At 47.7% G+C, this 18,911-nt stretch overlaps 2 protein-coding genes across 2 annotated transcripts; one reads left to right on the forward strand and one right to left on the reverse strand.

Moving 5' to 3' along the window:
• Nucleotide 1: 1 nt before the first annotated feature.
• pgbd5 (piggyBac transposable element derived 5) lies at nt 2–7,456 on the forward strand. The gene is made up of 7 exons (XM_011602976.2): nt 2–1,126; nt 3,280–3,710; nt 4,285–4,419; nt 4,888–5,068; nt 5,937–6,134; nt 6,214–6,319; nt 6,510–7,456. Exons 1-7 carry the CDS (start codon nt 763–765, stop codon nt 6,703–6,705), a joined length of 1,611 nt encoding a protein of 536 aa, XP_011601278.1. The 5' UTR covers nt 2–762; the 3' UTR covers nt 6,706–7,456.
• A 5,183-nt stretch (nt 7,457–12,639) lies between these two features.
• klf5a (Kruppel like factor 5a) lies at nt 12,640–18,889 on the reverse strand. The gene is made up of 4 exons (XM_011602975.2): nt 18,583–18,889; nt 16,707–17,784; nt 15,812–15,871; nt 12,640–14,277 (listed from the first exon to the last, which is right to left on the reverse strand). The coding sequence occupies exons 1-4, from the start codon at nt 18,739–18,741 to the stop codon at nt 14,099–14,101; spliced, it is 1,476 nt and encodes a 491-aa protein (XP_011601277.1). The 5' UTR covers nt 18,742–18,889; the 3' UTR covers nt 12,640–14,098.
• Between the last annotated feature and the right edge of the window lie 22 nt (nt 18,890–18,911).

Consider the following 18,911-nt stretch of genomic DNA (forward strand, 5'->3'; position numbering starts at 1 on the left):
TGGAGCTGTGGATGATGGATACGTACATTTGTCTCCATCTTCTGTAAGATTGGGGACATATATACTATTAAAGTTGACTTTAAGATGGTGTACGGACTCCAACAAGAGCTCCATCATGTTTAATCACACTTACATCATCAAATACAGAATGTAAATAGCAGAACTTGGGTTCAACACAACCAGGGTCCTAGGATTGAACTACAATATCGCACAAAGATGCTAAATGTGCACATTGGGCACTAGAGTTTAATTTGCTTTAAAAACGCGTGCATATTCTATGTTTTATTTTTGTGAATGATGCCCCTTTATATAAAATAAAATAATTGTTTTTCTGAATGACCATTAGCTCATGTCCGAGGTTTCAAACTGCAGATGTTTACACTGACGATTGTGAACAGTGAACATGGCTTCTTCTGTGTTTCACGCTTGATTCCTCCACCTGAGTCCAACCTTCCAACTCCTGCAGACACTCCTGTCCATGATGAGACCCTGGGCCTTATTGGCTGTAGGAGCCGCCTGCTGCGGTCAGGTGATGCAGCAGCAGCCACTCCTCTCTACTGTCTCTGCTTCTCTCATCCAACCCGGATGCTGTCGCCACTGTCGGCCCGTTGCTCTGTACCCTTGAGGCGGACACGTTCCCCTGCACCTACACGCCCCTGATCACCGGCCTCCCTGTCCCAGTCCCGGGAAGGAGCCGGGACTCTACATCGCCTGTCAGATAAAAGAGGGAGGAACAGGAGAGCACACAGCATCGTTACAGAGATGGCGGAGTGCGGGCGGAAGGCGCTGTCCCTGCTGGAGGCGGCCCGCTCCCGGTACGAGAGCCTGCAGATATCCGACGACGTGTTCGGCGAGTCCGGGGACGACAGCAGCGATAACCCCTTCTACAGCACCTCCGGGGACTCGGACTCCGAAAACTACATCGCAGAGGTAGGAGAGGAGGAGCAGCAGCAGCCGAAGCATCACCACCAGAAACGGGGCGACAAGGAAATAGGGCAGGGCTGGGGTCCAGGTGGCAGTGCTGGAGTCGGCCCCCCGGGCTCCATCTGTCCCAATCGGGCAGAGGAGGAGGGTTGGACGGAGGTCCTGCAAGATGTCACCGTACCGCCGTACAAAGACACTCACGGTGAGGACGGAGGGTCATGGTAGGACCGGTTCTTAACTGGTTTCCATTCTGACGCCAGTCACTGTCATGTTGTCATACTGCAGCAACCATTTATGTAGAGGCCGAAACCGTTCCGTTGTTCGCACACACGTGTGTGCGTGTGGAAAAAAACACAGATAGAAGCCGTGTGTGCACCTTTTCATGTTCACGACTGCAGAAGGCACTGAATACACATGGTGGATTTTGTCCACATGACATGGAACCTAACTCCATAGCATTGCTTCTGCTAGAACTGCACCCGGCCGTCTCACCCTCTCTGTCCCTCCTTGTCTGTCCCCCTCCCTCACTGTCTCCCCCATCCCTCCGTCCCCTAGCTTTGTCTGTCCCTCTCTGCCTGTCTGTTTCCCCCCTACTATTGTGTCTCCTCTATCTCCCTTCATCTCGGTCTCCCCCTCCCTGTAAGTTCCTCCCTCTCTCTGTCACTCCTCTTCTGCCCCCTCGCTCTCTGTCCTGCTCCCTCTCTGTCCCTGTCTGTCCCCCTCCCTCTCTTTTCTCTCCCTCCTCTATGTCCCTCCCCCTCCATGTCTGTCACCTGCCATCTCTGTCCTGCTCCCTCTCTTTTCTCTCCTTCCTTCTCCTTCTCCCTGTCCCTGTCCCTGTCCCTCCCCCTATGCCCCCTCCCTGTCTGTCCTCCTCCCTCTCTGTAGATCCCCCTCTGTCCCCCCCTCTGCCCCCTCATCTCTTTCTCCTCCTCCCTGTCTGTTCCCCTCCCTCTCTGTCCCCCCTCTCTCTGTCCTCTTCCATCTCTGTCCCCCTCCCTCGCTGTCCATCCTCCTCCCTCTCTGTCCCTAATTTTCTCTGTCCCTCCCTCCCTCTGTCCCCCTCCCTCTCTGCCCCTCATCCCCCTCCATCTCTGTCTCTCCCTCCCCATATGTCCACCTCCCTCTCTGTCCTTCCCTCCCTCTGTCTGTCCCCCTCCATCTCTGACCCCCCCTTCACCACTTTACACCCACACGCTGCTCTGTCTGTTGTTGCTTCCGTCTATCCCTGGTGGGAGAATACGACGAGTTCTAATGCTCTCAGAAGTGTTTTCATTTTGAGTCTATGGGAATACAGAGGCAGGTTTGGTCCATCCATGTCACCAGTGTGGTCACTTTATACTTGTCCTCTCAGCATCCTGCTGCCTGAAGCTGAGGACTGAGGACTGAGAAAGAGTCATTTCTTCATTTCCTCTAGATCATCTGATATGTTTGGAAAAATGAGACATGATTTCACAGCTTTTGTGTTTTCTAGATGTTATTATGTCTCAATCTGGGATTTGAACATTTGTAAATTTATCCGAGACGTAAATCTGAGCTGCTGACTAATCTCTCGATCCTAATTGCTATAAAAACTCCTGTGGACAGATGTTGGTCCATCAGCACAGCTTATACAAGTCCAATATTAATCATTCACTTTATGTAAGAGGTTTAAAAAATTGTTGTTGTAAAGGAAGGAAGAGGCATGACGAGTCTCTGTGTCTGAAAGCTGTAATCTGGATTTATGGCCAGTTTTCAGGAAGGTTTAGACCTGTCAGAATTTTGTCTCCTGCTGTATTTTTGTCCTGTTCCCAGAACAAGTGGTGCTGAGTCAGGTTGTCTTAGAGGATCTTCTGTGAGGACATGTGGATTTCACTTTCAGGTTTATTAGAATTCCAGTGATGACACTTTTAGTCGACACGGTTTAGATGTTTCAGCTCTGCATCCTTGAACCCTCCAGTTTTTTCCTCCTCACCCTCCAGACGATGCTGAAGTCCTGTCCTGTTATCAGTTTAATTCACCCATCTGAGCAATCAGGACCTCAGAGGAGGAACTTATTCTTCACCCATGTGACATGCTGCTGCCTGAAGTAGCACCTATAGATTATAGGAGACCAGTGAAGCTGGTCAGTTGTTTATTTACTGTTTAACTTTATGGATGCATGAAGCAGTTTCAGCGTCCTGATGTCCACAGGGTCAACTGTCAGACAAAATGCTTATGATGAGACCAGTAGACCCACCTGTAGACCCACCAGTATTCCCACCTGTAGATTTCCCTGTTGACCTACCAGTAGACCCACCTGTAGACTCACCTGTAGACCCAACTGTAGACCCCCAGAGCTGTATTCATTCTTGTTTCCTTCCTTGTCTGATTCAGGACCCTCTCAGAAGATGCCGGACACCGCCACAGCCTTGGACTTCTTCCAGCTCTTTGTCCCAGACAATTGCATCCAGAACATGGTTGTCCAGACCAACATGTATGCTAAGAAGTTCCAGGAGCGCTATGGTTCAGATGAAAGCTGGCACCCAGTGACAGCTGAGGAGATGAAGGCATTCCTGGGCTTCGTCACCTCCACCAGCATACATCGCTGTGAATCTGTGCTCAGCATCTGGAGTTCAGGCTTCTTCAGTAACCGGAGCATCGCCCTCAAAATGAGCCAATCCCGCTTTGAGAAGATCCTCAAGTACTTCCACATCGTGGCATTTAGGCCATCACAGGGGAGCAACCAGGGCCTGTACAAGATCCAGCCTTTCCTGGATTCACTGCAGCAGTCATTCAGCCACACCTTCAGGCCTTCCCAGACGCAGGTACACAGCTGGAGACACGTGGAAACGCCTGAATGGTTGTTTGCAATGATGCAAACAATTAACGTACAAATGCTGTTGGGTGCTGAAGTTCTCTTGGGCAACTTAAATGCTGAAACCAACGTTTTTGGATCATTTTGCTGTTTTTATAAACATCTGCTCATATTTTGTTGATTGAATTAATTCTTCATTCATAAACTGTACCAACAGCTGTTCCACCAGTCTCTGGTCGGCCTTCAGACTTGGTTGAAGTTCGTAGTACCAGTCTGACCCACATCCGTCTTTCAAAGCCTTTGTTTGATTGGTGACATTGTCTTATATTTTAGCTGTTTGCATTGTTCTGCAAGTTCTGTAAGTGTTTGCAAGTTCTGAGAAGGTTTAGGTGAACAAGACTAACCTGATAGCAACAAGACCAGCAGCAGGACCAGGGTGGGCGGCTGGCTGTGGTTTCTGCTGTTGTCTCTTTCTCTTTCTCTCTCTGTCTCTGTCTCTCCCTCTTGCTGTCTGGGATTTGACCCTGTGACGGGTGCTTTTATTTTGGATGGTGGGGACTTCTTCATCCTGTCTGTCTCTCCAGGTTCTTCATGAGCCCTTGATTGACGAGGATCCTGTCTTCATCACCACCTGCACTGAGAGAGAGCTGAGGAAGAGGAAGAAGAGGAAATTCAGCCTGTGGGTCCGACAGTGCACATCCACCGGCTTCATCTGTCAGGTTAGAGGATCCAGAATTAGGGTTAGGACCGGTCAGGCCATCCATTCTTTGTCTGTGGTTCTGATGGAGCATTCTGAGGTTAATGTCTAATGATAACTCATCTTTTTCTGGGAGTTGAAGGTCCAGTTTTGGTAGCTGTAACCATTGAAAGGTCTTTCCAGCATCGTTATTAAAGCCAGATTTCCTTTATTTCCTAAATGGAACAAAGTGTCCAAGTTAACATTGACCGCCAGCCTTTACCAGGCCTAATGGACCTAATGGAGTCAATCAATCAGATTCCATCAGCCCCTGCACAGCTCTTACCCACTAAGCGTAGTAGCTAAAAGCTAACTAGGCAAATGCTGCAGCTAATGAACACCAACAGGAATATCAGTGTTGTTAACTGAGTCGCTTCCACCACAGAGTGACCACAAGGGCTAGCCACAGTAGAAACTGTAGCTCCTCTCACCTGTTTTATCCACTGTGCAGATCTCAGTCCACCTGAAGGAAGGTCAGGGCTCAGATGGGCTTGCTGCGCTTAAAAACAAGCCTCAGCTTCACAGCCTTGTGGCCAAGCAGCTGTGTCAGAACATTTCTGGGAAGAATAGCATCATCTTCACCGGGCCGTCCATGACAAGTCTCAGCCTCTTCTCTGAATTTAGCGAACAAGGTAGGAGACTTTGGCCTCACTGCTGGTGTCTTGCTCGTGCCACCTTGTTCCTCAGGTGAAAGATACAGTTACTATGGCAACATGCATTTGTGCATTTGACATCAGTTAGCTGCAGGGCACCAGATAGGAAACCAGTAAAAGTCACATTATTTGGGAAAAGCTCCAACAAATCAGGCAGCCTAAAATATGAGACTGGGAAATGATTGTTTTTGTTTCTGTCAAATGGATGATGTTAGTGCAATCAATCAATCAATCAATCAATCAATCAATCAATCAATCAATCAATCAATCAATCAATCAATCAATCAATCAATCAATCAATCAATCAATCAATCCAGCATCTGTCACAGTCAAAATTGTCTCTAGACCCTTTACAGAATCCCAGGGCCTGACCCCCAACAAACAGTGGCAGGAAAAACTCCCATTTAACAGGAAAAAACCTTGAGCAGGACCAGGCTCATACAGGCGACTCTCCTGTTGATGGCTGGCTGGGCAGAGAGGGAAGCGGGGGCAGGTAGAAGACAGAATAGGCATAGACCATGAAGATACATTAATTATTTGATAAGCAGAGCTGATTACTGGGCATTAGTCTGAGGAGGAGGTTATTCACAGTGGGAGGCACTATCGTGGCTCATCACGGATGCAGCCCTGATAGTGGAAGACAAGCCATCCAGCTGGCATCAAGATAAATGGGTGCAGCATAAACAAGTGATCTCCAGACTTCCAGCAGGTCTACATCTTCGATCTTTAGACTTCCCGCCCAAATAAAGACCCTCCGCACCAAGAATATCAGAAATAATCTGTGTTAAAGGTTGATTTCAACCTGTTGGCTTTCTTACCGAAAGCTTTTCCATCATGTCTCCTCCAGATATCTTCTGTTGTGGTCTGCTGAGCACCAGGAAGAGCGACTGCACAGGTTTACCACAAAGCATGCTGGTCTGTGGCTCCACGCCTGCACAACGTGGCCAATCGCGAATAATGATGAAAGGCAGCTTGTCTCTGATCAGCTGGTACAACAAGGGACACTTCAGGTTCCTCACCAACAGTTATTCCCCAACCAGACAAGGTAGGAGCTTTACAGATGCACCTGCACGCACGCAATAGGTGAGGTGGGTTTAGCTCACTAAGCATGTTTTATGTGTCAGGCATGATCATCAAGAGGAAGAGCGGAGAGATCCCCTGTCCATTGGCTGTGGAGGCGTTCGCGGCTCATCTCAGCTACATCTGCAAATACGACGACAAATACAGCAAGTAGGTGAAAAGAGTCACATCCAGGTTGGTCCAGATATTCATGTTGTTCTACTAGGCCATGTTGGTCCAGATGTCCATGTAGGTCCAGGTGGCCATGTTGGTCCAGGTGGCCATGTTGGTCCAGATGTCCATGTATAGGATTGTTTTAGATGCTGACTAAAAAGTCTTAAAGCTGTTTATCCACCTACAGATATTTCATCTTCCATAAACCCAACAAGACGTGGCAGCAGGTGTTCTGGTTGAGCATCAGTATTGCCATCAACAACGCTTACATCCTGTACAAGATGTCTGACGCCTACGCCGTGAAACGCTACAGCCGAGCGCAGTTTGGAGAAAGACTGGTCAGAGAGCTGCTGGAGTTAGACGACTGCTCCCCCACACAGTGAAGAGGAGGAGGAGGAAGAGGAGGACACATGCTCTGTGTCTGTGTCTTCATGTTGATAGCAGTGCCAAGCCCACGTGTCCCCTGTGGTTGTTTTCTGTTGTGTTGTCATCACCCTGGAGCAGAGACGGTTCTCAGGCCTCAGCATAACTTCAGCAGCTCTTTCAAAAGCAGAGATGAAGGAGAACAGACCAAAATCCCGTCAGCTCCTCCGGCTCATCATCACAACCTGAATCTCTCTCCTCGGCATGGAGCTCCGTGTGTGCTCGGTGAGCTCACATGCTGCATGATTCCAGCCTGGGATGTCCAGTGTGCTCCTGGTGGAATCCAAGTGTTTTTTAAGTGTGTGCATTAAAGTGGAACTGCTGTTTGTGTGTAAGATGATGAGCTTGTAACTGTTTGGCTTTTGTGACCCAGATGTATGGTGTTACTGCATTCTGCATCAAGGAACAATGTCAAGTGACAGGAAGCCCCGCCCCTGGCAGCACACTGACCCTGTCTCCACTCAATAGTGCAGAAAAGAATTACGGTACAGCAGCTACAGAAGGACTTTGAATTAATGAATCCTGCAGCTGCTTTCATTGGTCTCTCAGATGTCTTCTGTCCTCATTAGTGGTTCAAAACACCATCACACAACAGTCAGACCCCCAAACAAATAATGGTTTTTGTTTCTTCATTGCTGCTTGATCTTTTGGTTCTGAATATAAATTAAGTTGTGTAAATACACATAAATGATATAAAACACTGGAAGTGCAGATGTTGGTGCAGATGTGTGCTGTATGAACTAATTGGTCTACTGTGTATTACTCAGATTCAAGATTGTGAGGTTTTTTTTTTACACTCTTCCACAGTTACGTGCTAATTCCTCTTTGGTGTGTAAGCCTCTGAGTGTAGCCGTTCTTCAACCACAACCTCTCGTCTTCAGCAACATGGTTACATCACGTAGTTGCTGGCTGATTATTTTCACACTTCACATGAAAACTGATACATTTGACCCGTCCTGATTCGGGTCTGCCTGTTCTGCTGATCAAAGAACCGTAGATGTCCGTCAGACCAGTGGAAACCCTCAGATGTTGCTGCTGTAGCATGCAAGTAACTGTGATGTCCTGTTGTGCTGGTGCCCACCCTGTTAGTTTGAAGGTCAGGAAAGCGTTTGAGCATAACCAGATTCAGGAGAAGATCTAAGTGCTTTGGTTCAAGTCTGTTGCCTGTACAAGCCTTCAGACATGTCAGATGGTCCCATTAGAGATCAGAATAGCTTTCAGATGCTGGAGAAGCTCTGGTTTCAGAGCTTCACCGTGGGATCTTCATACTTGTGTTGATGGTGAGTTAGATGTGAAGAACCAACAATGTTTTAGTGCATCATTGTTAAAAAATAATTGTTAAAGAATGTTATCCAACATCAGAACGTTTTCATGAACGTGCAACTGGAAGATGTTTGGTTGGAAAAAATCTATGAAAATGATGAAGAATTATGAGGACATCTGATGGAAGGATATTCTGGGCTTTAGTTTTCCTGTCCCAGCACACACACACACACTCATCACAGCTGCAGGTCAAGAGCTGGAGACCACAGATAACCTCGTTTTGGTGGTTTACTGAGGAGGAAGGTTGATTCAAAGGATATTTACATCAAAACACTAGATCAAAAACAGCCTTAGGTCCGCCTTCATCCATGTGTGCACCTGAGGAATTAAGACCACAACGAGGCTTCAGCTGTGACACTGAAGCTTCTGTTCTCATCGGACACATTCACATTTCACCAGAGAGCAGCTGGAAGCCTTGACAAGAACTCAGGACCTCCTCAGGGCTTCAGCTCCAACTGCTGAATTTGTTCATTAGGTGGCATCGCATGTAGGAGATCACACCCTTAAGACCACAGGGTGGTTCGTTTGGGATCAAAGGTCACAAAGGACAACCTCACCCTTCATACACAGAAATTTCCCTTGGTGGGAGACCTGGTGTCAGTGGGATGAGTGTGAAATAAATACAGAACCAAACCCAATGTGTGTGTGAGGGTGTGTGTAAAATTTCCCTTTGAAACTATTGGATCATTGGTTTTTATGTATCATTTATCACAGCCCTGACAGGCTTCTTCTCCTTAAAATGTTGCTGCTGGGCAAAACAGGAAGTCAAGAACTTGTCTGCTGTTTTTCAAAACCCTGTTGAACCTGTTGCTGCTGCTGCTGCACCAACTGTTTGCACTGACTGTCTGATCCTGCCGTGATCAGATGGTTTAACTGTGTTTGACCTGTCAAACCAGTTTAAAGCAGCATCTTCATTGTTTACAGCTGAAAAATAAAGCTGCATATGTATCAAACACTAATCAAGTCTTTATACTGGATATACTGGCCAGGATCAGCTTTAGCATTGTTGGAAAATAAAGTAGTAGTTCTTCCTATATGATCCATGTCAATCATCTGTCAAGAGCTGGTACCGCATTTGAACAGAAGAGGGCAGCAAACTCCAACCATCCCGTCTCCTGGTGCTGCTCAGCTGGATCAGAGTAGCTGCTGATGTTTTCTGATGTGTTCTTGAACAGAGGGACGAGCGGCAAACCCAAACCTGGAGATTAAAGCAGCTTCACTAGTGATTTGTTATTTCATCTGCGGAGGTCAAGAAGCGTTCAGAGAAAATATTAGTTGTGCTCCTGCCCGTGTGTGTGTGTGTGTGTGAGTGTGAGCGTGTGTGTGTGTGTGTTGCCTGTTCTGGGTTAGGGTTACAGGAGACAGGAGAGACTTCCTGTTAGCATCTGTGAACGTTGCTCACATCCACAGGTCAGAGGTCAAACACCTCCCAGTTTCATGATCATGATCATCAATGGGAAACGCCAGACAGATTCAGGTCAACAGTTGACTGATGGAAGACGTCTCTGCTGCCACTCAGTGGTGGGATGCAGTAACATCGGCACAAATCTCTGCAGAGATTCACACACTTACTGCATATGGACACATGGAACCAATGACTACCAGCTGTGTGTCTGTATGTGTGTGTGTGTGTGTGTGTGTGTGTCTGCACTCTTTCTCCCACTCAGGTCATGACTAAACAACAGAACAGGACAGGGTGAGGAGAGCACAGATGAAACCAGTTGTGTTGTTAGTGGGACTCCAGAGTGAAATCATCCTCCTCCTGCTCCTCCCCCTCCTCCTCCATCATCATCATCAGTTTTGAATTCTGAGGGAAGTTAGAGCTGCCGAGACAGAGGGCCTATGTGTGTTCAGTGACTGTGTCTGTGTATGTGTGTTCAGTGAATGTGTGTGTGTATGTGTGTGTGTATACATGTGTTCAGTGACTATGTGTCAATCAATCAATCACTCAATCACTCAATCAATCAATCAGTCTTTATTTATTTATATAGCATCTGTTACAATAAAAATTGTCTCTAGACCCTTTATAGAATCCCAGGGCCTGACCACCAAACAAGCAGCAGCGGCAGGAAAAAAATCCCCTTTAACAGGAAGAAACCTTCAGCAGAACCAGGCTCATGTAGGGGGACCCTCTTGCTGATGGCTAGCAATTAGAGAGGAAGGAGAAGGGGATAGGACAGGTAGAAGAAAGAATAGGCATGTATGTGTGTGTATATGTGTGTGTTCAGTGATGGTACATCCTGTCTGACATCACTCTCACGTGTTGTCTTGCGTAAAGTACAAATTTAGAAATCAGGATTTCCTTTGGTCGTACAGCAGCAGAACTTATCTCTTTAACTTTGCCTACCTCAGTTATTTCAGTTTAGTGTATCTTATTTTAGCTTATCTTATCTTATCTTAGCTCATTCTCCTGCCTGATTGCTCCTTAGAAGCTAGAGCTCCTCATAGCCCTGTTGAGGTTATCAGTGGGAAACATCAGTGTTCAGGCTGCACAAACCTCTACAGTCACTTAATATTTTCAGGTTCGGGTTGGTGTCTACAAAAGTTCATACCAGGAACAAGTTTTTACATACTTTTATTTCTGTTTTGGAGGAGAAAGGTTACTATGATCAAGTGTAACATTGATCTGTGATCAGTTCTCAGGTTCACTTCACAAGGTTAAGGTCAGGGTCAGGTCATGGTTAGGGTCAGATCAGGGTTAGGGTTGGGGTCAGGGTCAGATCTGATTAGGGTCAGAGTCAGGGTCCGGGTGTAAATGCTGCTTTAATCTTAAACTGAATCTGAAATCAGCTGATATCTTTTAAAGGCATCTGAGGATGTTTCTGTCTCCAGATAACTGGAAGAGGAAGAGGACATTTGTGATGGAAACCAGCGTGGTCTTTTCCTTCACAATTTTAACAGCATGTGTGTTTAGGATGGAATGATGGGGTAGAAGTGAGGAGGGACCATCATCCATCATAGCTGAGGGGAACCTCCTGATGTGGTTCAAATGTGAATTTAGAACAAGAAAACAAAGATGGAGCTTCTAAATAATCCAGCTGGTGTCTATTTCACCTCTGCTAAGGTCTCAATGGTAGAAGAGACCCACAGACTGAGACCAACAGTGACTCATGGTCAACAGGAGAACAGTGAGCAGGTGTGATGGAGAAATGCTCCACCTCAAACATCATCCCAACAGTCTCAAATCCAATGTTTTCCTGTCAGCTTTTAAAATGTGCGTTGCTTTAACAGCAGAATTTTGTCCTCACAAAAATGGTTGAACTCCTTGGTGTGATTGAAATATCATATATGCAGAAACACACATACACACAGGTACATGTCACCAGCACAAACCTCTGCACAATTACTCTGCAGAACAGCTCTAAGGAGAACTGGACCCACCAGGGTGGAATGTTAGGAACATCGAGCTGCTTGAGCAAGTATGAAGCCTCACCTGGACCAAAGATGGAAGGAGCCTCAGAACAAACCTCCCCAGTTATTATCTTTGTTCTAAGGAGTCGGAGATTCTGTTATCTTCCATCTCTGGTAACAACATGTTCTATTCTGAGAATATTGGGAGAGGTTGACTTTGGAGGACCTGCATGTATGTGTGGAGTTCTGGGCTCCCTGCTGTCCTTCTGTTGGTCTTCTGAGTGGGTGGTCTGCTCCAAGAGCGGAGACTGGAAACATTATACCTTCATACACACTACATGCACACAAAGGGAAACTGGGAATAACACCAACGCAACGCAGCAGAGGGTGGAGCAAGCAGAAGCTTTCTTCCAGATGTGCCACATTAATTTAGTTGATCCACAACATGAAGCGGTAGCTCCCCCTCGCCACGGCAACAGAGCCCAAAGAACAATTAAATTTAACCCACATGCATGGAAATAAAGTGTAGACACTTTCTTATCTCCCATTGGAGAGAGAAGAGAAGGAAAGCAAAAGTTTGGCTGAGGTTTCTGTGGAGGAAAACCTGCAGCTCTGAGGGGGGGCAGGTTATGAGAACAGAGTCCACTTTGACCCACAGAGCAGCGCCCCCGGACTCACAGATGAGGTTTCCACCAGAGGAAAGACAGAGAAGAAAAATGAAATGAAAGAAGAAGAGCGGAGGAGGACAGGCAGAGATGTAGGAGGACGGAAGTGGTTGATTGGGTCCCTCCAGAGATTCCTTTGTTTAGATTCTTTCACTTCTTTCACTCTCTCCCTCCACCTTCGCTCTGTCCGGACATCTGAGGTACATTAAACAGAGTGGGGGTCACATACGTGACTTCAATCAAGAACATGTGTTGGTGCTGGGGTTCCCCTCGGTTCCTCCACTGGCGCTCACATTTATTTTCTTGTTCATTGTCTCTCAGTGGGACGTCAAAGGACTATTGTTTATGGACGAGCAAGGGTGCTGCAGGTTAGCTGCATGTCCTTAACAAGAGCTGCTCTCCTCCACATCTTCCCACCCCTGAAGTGACCAGAACTGAGGACCAGAACCATCATGATGCAGATTTCAGTCTTTCTTCTGAGCTTCTCTAATATGGAATCTGAAAACATCATTTAAACAATCAAAAGGAGCAGAAAAAGAAGAAGAAACCTGTAAAATGTCTTCTGACTTTATTATGAAGGGCTTCACTCAGTTGAAGAAAAACAACTTTTGTCTTTGGAACGTTACTCAGCAAGGAAAAAAAAAATCTAGGACAAATGTAGAAAACAATATTTTTGACAAGAATATTTAAAAGAATAAAAGGTCAGTTGTTGCTGTTGGGGGCATTTTTCCCTTTTCTCCCTTTTTGTTTACAAAATAAAACAAATGGAATATAATCAGATTATTATTTACAGTGCAAATATTTACATTAAGGCATTGTTGCTGGGGAAAAGGGCAGTTGGTGTGTTGACCCCCCCACTGCTGCACAAATAAATACGTTCACCAGGAAACACGCCTGCCGGTGTGACCAACAGTGTGACCGACTGTACGACTGATGGTGGGACTGGCAGTAGGACTGAAGGTGTGACTGACGGTATGATTGATGGTGTGGCTGACGGTTTACAGTGTTTTAGTGTTTTACGGCATCTCACCACTGCTTTTACTGCCTTAACTGAAAATCTTGTGGCAGGAAAAATCATTTCTGCAGAACTACAAATCTAAGCATGTTCAATATTGACACTGTAAGAAAACATGGGTGGGCATGTTTGTCCTCAGGTGAGTGGCTGAATAGTCTCAGGACGACGGTCAGGCGGCCTGAAATCACCTGGGTAGTTAGACTAATGCCATTTGAGGGAGGGTAAGTTGTGTGTGTGTGTGTGTGTGGGGGGGGGGGGTTCCACAGTGGTTGGAGCGCTGCTATGCTGAACAAACATATCCACCTGAAAACAAGGCACTTGAGAAGGTGGAGATGAGAATTTGGTTGAAAAAACATGTGACAGCAGGGAAACATCTGCAGATGTTTGCTGAAGACGCCTGATTAGAGCCTGAGCGTCAACATCCAACATGGGTTTACCTCCCACCATCCTGCTCACAGTCCTTGATGAATAATTCATCAGGTAATTGCTGCACTTCAGCGACCATCCACCTCTCTTCTCCTTCACTTCTCCTCCATCTGAAACTAGGAATCTGTCTCTCCTCTCTCTGTCCCTACTGTCCCTCTGGAGGACAGAGGTTTTAATATCTGAACAGCAAGGCGTTCTCTGGACCAACAGTTTCAGCAGATGAGAAAAGGCTGAGATTTGCTAATGCTTTCTAGTGCAAACTGAGGATGTGGTAATAACAACATGAATAACAAACTCTGGAGATTCCAGTTGCAGAAACAAAGGAACAAACCAAGAAGTAAGAATGTTTGGCCTGACTAGTTTTACAACAAAAGCTTCTTATTTTTAGATGGAACCAGTTGTGTTAGAACAGACAAATGTACACCTGAAGAGTTTCTTCTCATATTACATCATTCTTCATTGTTTTATCCAAAGAAATGTCTGTCAGTTACAACTGGAGGTTCTGGTTCTGTGTCCTGACCCACAGACGGGCTAAGTGCTCTGTGTGTGAGGACGGCGCGTGTGCACGTGCTGCTAGTTCTGGTGTCTCTTCATGTGCAGGGCCAGGTGGTCCGATCGGGAAAAGGAACGGGAGCACACTGCGCACTGGAAGGGCTTGGCTCCTGTGTGCTTCCGGTAATGACGCGTCAGTTCATCTGAACGGGCAAAGCGCCAGTCACAGTTTTCCCACGTGCACCTGTAGGGCTTCTCACCTAGAGGAGGGCAGAGCAGAGTAAGGATTAGAGGTATCCTTCATCTTACCACCGTGGTCTGATCTCCTGATGATCACAGCCACCAAACACACACTGGATGAGTCATCAGATGGGAGGAGGAACTGGGAGAACTGGCTTTTCTGAGGAGTCAACTTGCCTAACAACACATCCTGAGAAGGTTCCCACAAACTCATCTGGCTTCTGCTTTTGTCATGGTTTCACTCTTTCTTTCACTCTGCCACCCCAGTAATCTCTGAACTTCACCTCCAGGCTCTCAGCAGTCAAAGGTGCCGGCAAGCAGAGCTGCCACAATTATTAGAAGTCAGCACCAAGATATGGCTAAAGTTTCATCTGTGTAAAGCTGGAGACACATTTCAGCTTCAGCTCTTTCAAATATACCCAAACTCTTGAGAAGAGCTCAAATACCTGAAAACAGAGCCGTACTGATCAGCACAGATCAGACAGCTGAGTTTCCACTGGAACAGCTAAGAGCACCGAAGGAGATGAAAGGGTGCGTGCGCATGCATGCGTGCACACCCACACACTTTTATTTCTTTTATCTGTGCAGGCAGAAATATGAAGAAATGAGAAAGAGAAAGAGAGTGAACTAGTCCTTCGAAACAAAAAGAACTGAGGACTTTAACAACACCTCTATTAGGTAGTCAGAATGTCAACAACAGTATGACTTTCAGCACACTCACACACAGCCACAAATGCATGAACACTGAAACAATGAGAAGATGCCAAGACAAACAGACAGAAGGACCGGGGAGGGGTGGTGTTTTCACAATACATTCAAGAAAAAAATGCAGCTCTACAGGCAGGCAGGCACACGCGCGCGCGCGCGCACACACACACACACACACACACACACACACACACACACACACACACACACACACACACACACACACACACACACACACACACACACACACACACACACACACACACACAATAATGGATGTTGATGGAGATTAGAGTGGGGACTCCCACAGGGAGCCAAATGCATTAGGAGTCATCTCATACAGATTACTGACAAGTGCAATCGTGTGCATGTGAATTTGTGAATGTGTGTGTTAGAGCATGTGTATAGGTGTATGTGTCCTGATGAGTGTGAGGACATACGAAGGAGCTGTGTTGTTTTAGGTGCAGCGAGGTGTGTTTGGGGTCAGAACACCTGAAGGTCTGGTTGTTGTCGATGCTGCTGCAGCAGAACCAGGAGCTCCAGATGAATCTTTACGTCTTCACAGACAGGAAGTGTTTATACCTTAATGCTAACATCTAATCTCACAGGAAACATGCTCAGAACTGAAGACACCTTCTGGCAGAAGTGTGTCACTTCCACCTGTTTTGATGGAAGAGTATCTTGGGCAGAAGATAGAAATGGATGGGATACGTTTACACTCACATACCAGGAAAGCAACACTGCCTAGCAACATGGTGCAAGCAACGACACCGAAATACAAGTCGCACAGCAGCGTCATTCTTCTGAGGAGTCCCTTCTGACTAAGTGTGGTGAATAGAATCTTACCGGTGTGGGTCCTGAGGTGGGCCTTCAGGTGGGACGACTTGGTGTAGACCTTCTTGCAGCCTGAAAACAAAGAGAGGCTTCAGTAAAGACTTGTGTGTCTGAGTAATAATGACGAGCAGCCGGCCAACGTGATGAATGCAACTGTTTAAAGAAACTATTTACACAGAATGACACAAAGCCACACGGCGGCGATCACACAGAATCAAGCTCTGTTTCACCTCGTCCACCGACTACACCCATCCAGCTCAGGGGGTTCAGCACGTCGCAGATCTTCTGACCGAATACGGATGTAAACCTGGTCTACAAGGTCACATTTGTAACCTCCCAGATCTGGAGGTTTCAACTACATTTGGATTCAGCCAGAATTTGAAACTCTGCTCGTGCAGGTTGATGGTTGGTTGGATTAAAAATCAGAAGCCAGACTGGTCCTGACACGCTGTGTGAGCTTTTCACTTTGCCACAGGCGATCCGTTGACACACAGCCGACAAGTAGCTGCACATCACACAACTCCAGCATGCACGAAAGAGAGAGTCAAACCATTTTAACCAGTGACACCATTGAAGTGTGACTGCAGGTGAATGTGTTTAAGGAGTGAATGCTGATCCAACAAACACACGCACGCACGCACGCACACACACACACGCACGCACACACACACACACACACACACACGCACGCACACACACACACACACACACACACACACATATAATAATGACTTTGCAGCCACAGCAATTGGTGAGAACAGCAGATCTAAACTCCTGCTTCATCACCTCAAGTCCAACAATTCATTTCTGTTGTAGCTTCATTCATTTGTTACACTACTTTCCATGTTTTGTTGTTTGGCCAAAACAACAGCAGTAAATGACAGCGTGTGTGGTGTTCAGCTCTGACCTGGGTAGTCACAGTGGTGGATCCGTCTCTTCTCCAGGTCCGGGTTGTTCCTCCTGTTGTAGCGAACTGGCCCGGCTGGCTGACTCGTGGCCGAGGGGGCTGCAGGGGCTGGAGGAAGGATGGCAGCCTGGCTGGTGCTTGGGGTGGGACCTGCTGTGTGTGACAGGGCCATGCTGCCTGCTCCCGGGCCGGGAACAAGTGCAGGACCACCACCCGCCAACTTGGAGGCAATGGAGGCTGCATACGATGGCGGAGGCGACATGGCGTGAAGCAGCTCCTTCTGCCTATCCGGGCTGCCGGGCTCTGAGCTTGGCGGGGAAGGAGGCAGGTAGGGTATCTGTTGCTGGAGGAAATGAGGGTGAGTCTGAGGTGGAGGATGTGTGTAGGCCCCAGGATCCAGGCCACGGTAGGGGGGCTTGGCCGACGCCTGCGATGCAGAAGAGCCTACGGGCAGATCGTGGAAAGGGGCATGGACCGTGGAAGAAGATGTGTGTATCTGCTGCTGGCCCTCCATGCTGTTACCATGGTGATGGTCCAAGCCAGAGTTCAACAACTGAAACATGGAGCTCCTGTTGTCATGGTGGTGGTCAAACTGTGATGACACTTCCTGTTTTACAAACACTTCTGGCACCAAGCTGCCACCATGGCTGCCTCCTGAGTGGTTAAAAACACTAGTGAAATCTGGTAACCCTGTCAACGTCATGTTTATGGCTGATGTTTCCATGGCAACGCTGCCATGCCCAGGGGTACCGCAGCTACTGTTGGGAGCACCGTTGGGGCTGTGCAGCTGCAGGTTGGGGGAGAAACAGGAGGAGGCTGACTCAGTTTTGATGTGAGCGACCCCTGTGTGGCTCTGATGCTGAGGCGGCCTGGCCTGCTGACACAAGCCCATCCGCAGGTAGGCACCATCAGGAAGGTAAAGATTCATGTTCAGGGTGTAGGGAGCCCCCGTGTGATCATCAGCAAAGAAGGGATCCAAGGCTGATGCACCATCCCTCTGTGATTTGTGCTGGTTTGTTGCAGGAGGCAGCAGGGAGAGCGACTGTGGAGAGAGATACCTGTCCATCTCAGACTTGGCCTGTGGAAACACAGAACACACCTTTAGGTTTGAGGAACATCCCAGTGTACCCTTAATAACAGCAGTATGAATGAACAGGGCTTCAATCACAACTAGCCATCACTGCTGTTCAGGGAAGACAAAAGGTTTTAGTCCACAGTCAGCACAGAAACATTTATTGAGGAGTCATTGATAGTCGGTGGCCACACTCTCCTTCTGCCTGCGAGGCTGAGATCAGACAGCTGATGGTGATGGTGCAAATCTGGATACTCTGACACCTCCTGTGGTCTAAAATCACAAGTCAGAGGATCCGATTTGTAGCAAAGTTACAGAAGCCTGCAGCAGAGGGTGAAGCGGCAACATGAAAGGGACTGGGGAAACACCCATCGCTCCCAGTCAGCTGCAGCAGCAGCAGCAGCAGCAGGCTGGGGATGGGCTATTTCTGGGCTCCTGATCCACCAGCTGTTCTCCACCACACGCCGCTGCCGCTGACTCAAACCAGGGGCTAGAGTAGCTGGGAGCTTTTTGTCCCCAGTTCGAGTCAGTTGTCAGCCTGGTATGATGGGGAGCCGCGCACACAACAACTGGCGGCCAACTGGTGGACACCGAAAACATGCGGCGAATGCAGACGGAGCGGCTCGGCTCCGCGTCCAGCTGCTCGCTCAGTCCGGCAGATAAGGGAGGAAAACAAGAGGAGAACAACATGGGCCGGGTGGAGGTCCGTGCGCAGTAAAATAAAATATAGAAATCTGCTTTACAAGAAAACTGCCACGCCCATTCCTCAAATTCATCATGAATGTGTGATTTCTGACGCGTTACCTGAGCGTAATCGCTGTGCACACTCTTCTCCGTAACCTTGCAGTCCAAGCCGAACAGCACCGAGTCCTCCAAGAGGAACCCGAGGGGGAGAGTTTCCTTCTGCAGCAGACTGAAGGGGTCTTCTTGTCCGCCGCCACTCATCGCCAGTGTGGCGGCCATGAAGTTCCGACGCAGAGCCGCAAAGGAGCGCCGGTCCTGGTATGGAAAAAGCCGTGAAAGAGAGGAGGGATGCTGGCGAGGACGAGCGCAGCTGAGGAGGTGGTGGTGCAGGTGGAGAGCTTATTAACACCAGGCTGCTACATTTCCTGCACCAGACTGGAGCTCCTGCT

The sequence above is a fragment of the Takifugu rubripes genome, chromosome 4, assembly GCF_901000725.2.
Source record: "Takifugu rubripes chromosome 4, fTakRub1.2, whole genome shotgun sequence".
Classification (NCBI taxonomy): domain Eukaryota; kingdom Metazoa; phylum Chordata; class Actinopteri; order Tetraodontiformes; family Tetraodontidae; genus Takifugu; species Takifugu rubripes.

What these genes read in the sequence shown, in the direction of transcription:
- pgbd5 (XM_011602976.2), top strand. Translation starts at nt 763, where the DNA reads ATGGCGGAGTGCGGGCGGAAGGCGCTGTCCCTGCTGGAGGCGGCCCGC. An exon ending in TTATTCCCCAACCAGACAAG is followed by an intron (nt 6,135 to 6,213) that starts GTAGGAGCTTTA and finishes TTTATGTGTCAG; the next exon opens with GCATGATCATCAAGAGGAAG. An exon ending in TACGACGACAAATACAGCAA is followed by an intron (nt 6,320 to 6,509) that starts GTAGGTGAAAAG and finishes ATCCACCTACAG; the next exon opens with ATATTTCATCTTCCATAAAC.
- klf5a (XM_011602975.2), bottom strand. Translation starts at nt 18,741, where the DNA reads ATGGCCGCCACACTGGCGATGAGTGGCGGCGGACAAGAAGACCCCTTC. An exon ending in TGCACAGCGATTACGCTCAG is followed by an intron (nt 17,785 to 18,582) that starts GTAACGCGTCAG and finishes GTGTTTCCACAG; the next exon opens with GCCAAGTCTGAGATGGACAG. An exon ending in CCACCACTGTGACTACCCAG is followed by an intron (nt 15,872 to 16,706) that starts GTCAGAGCTGAA and finishes CTTTGTTTTCAG; the next exon opens with GCTGCAAGAAGGTCTACACC.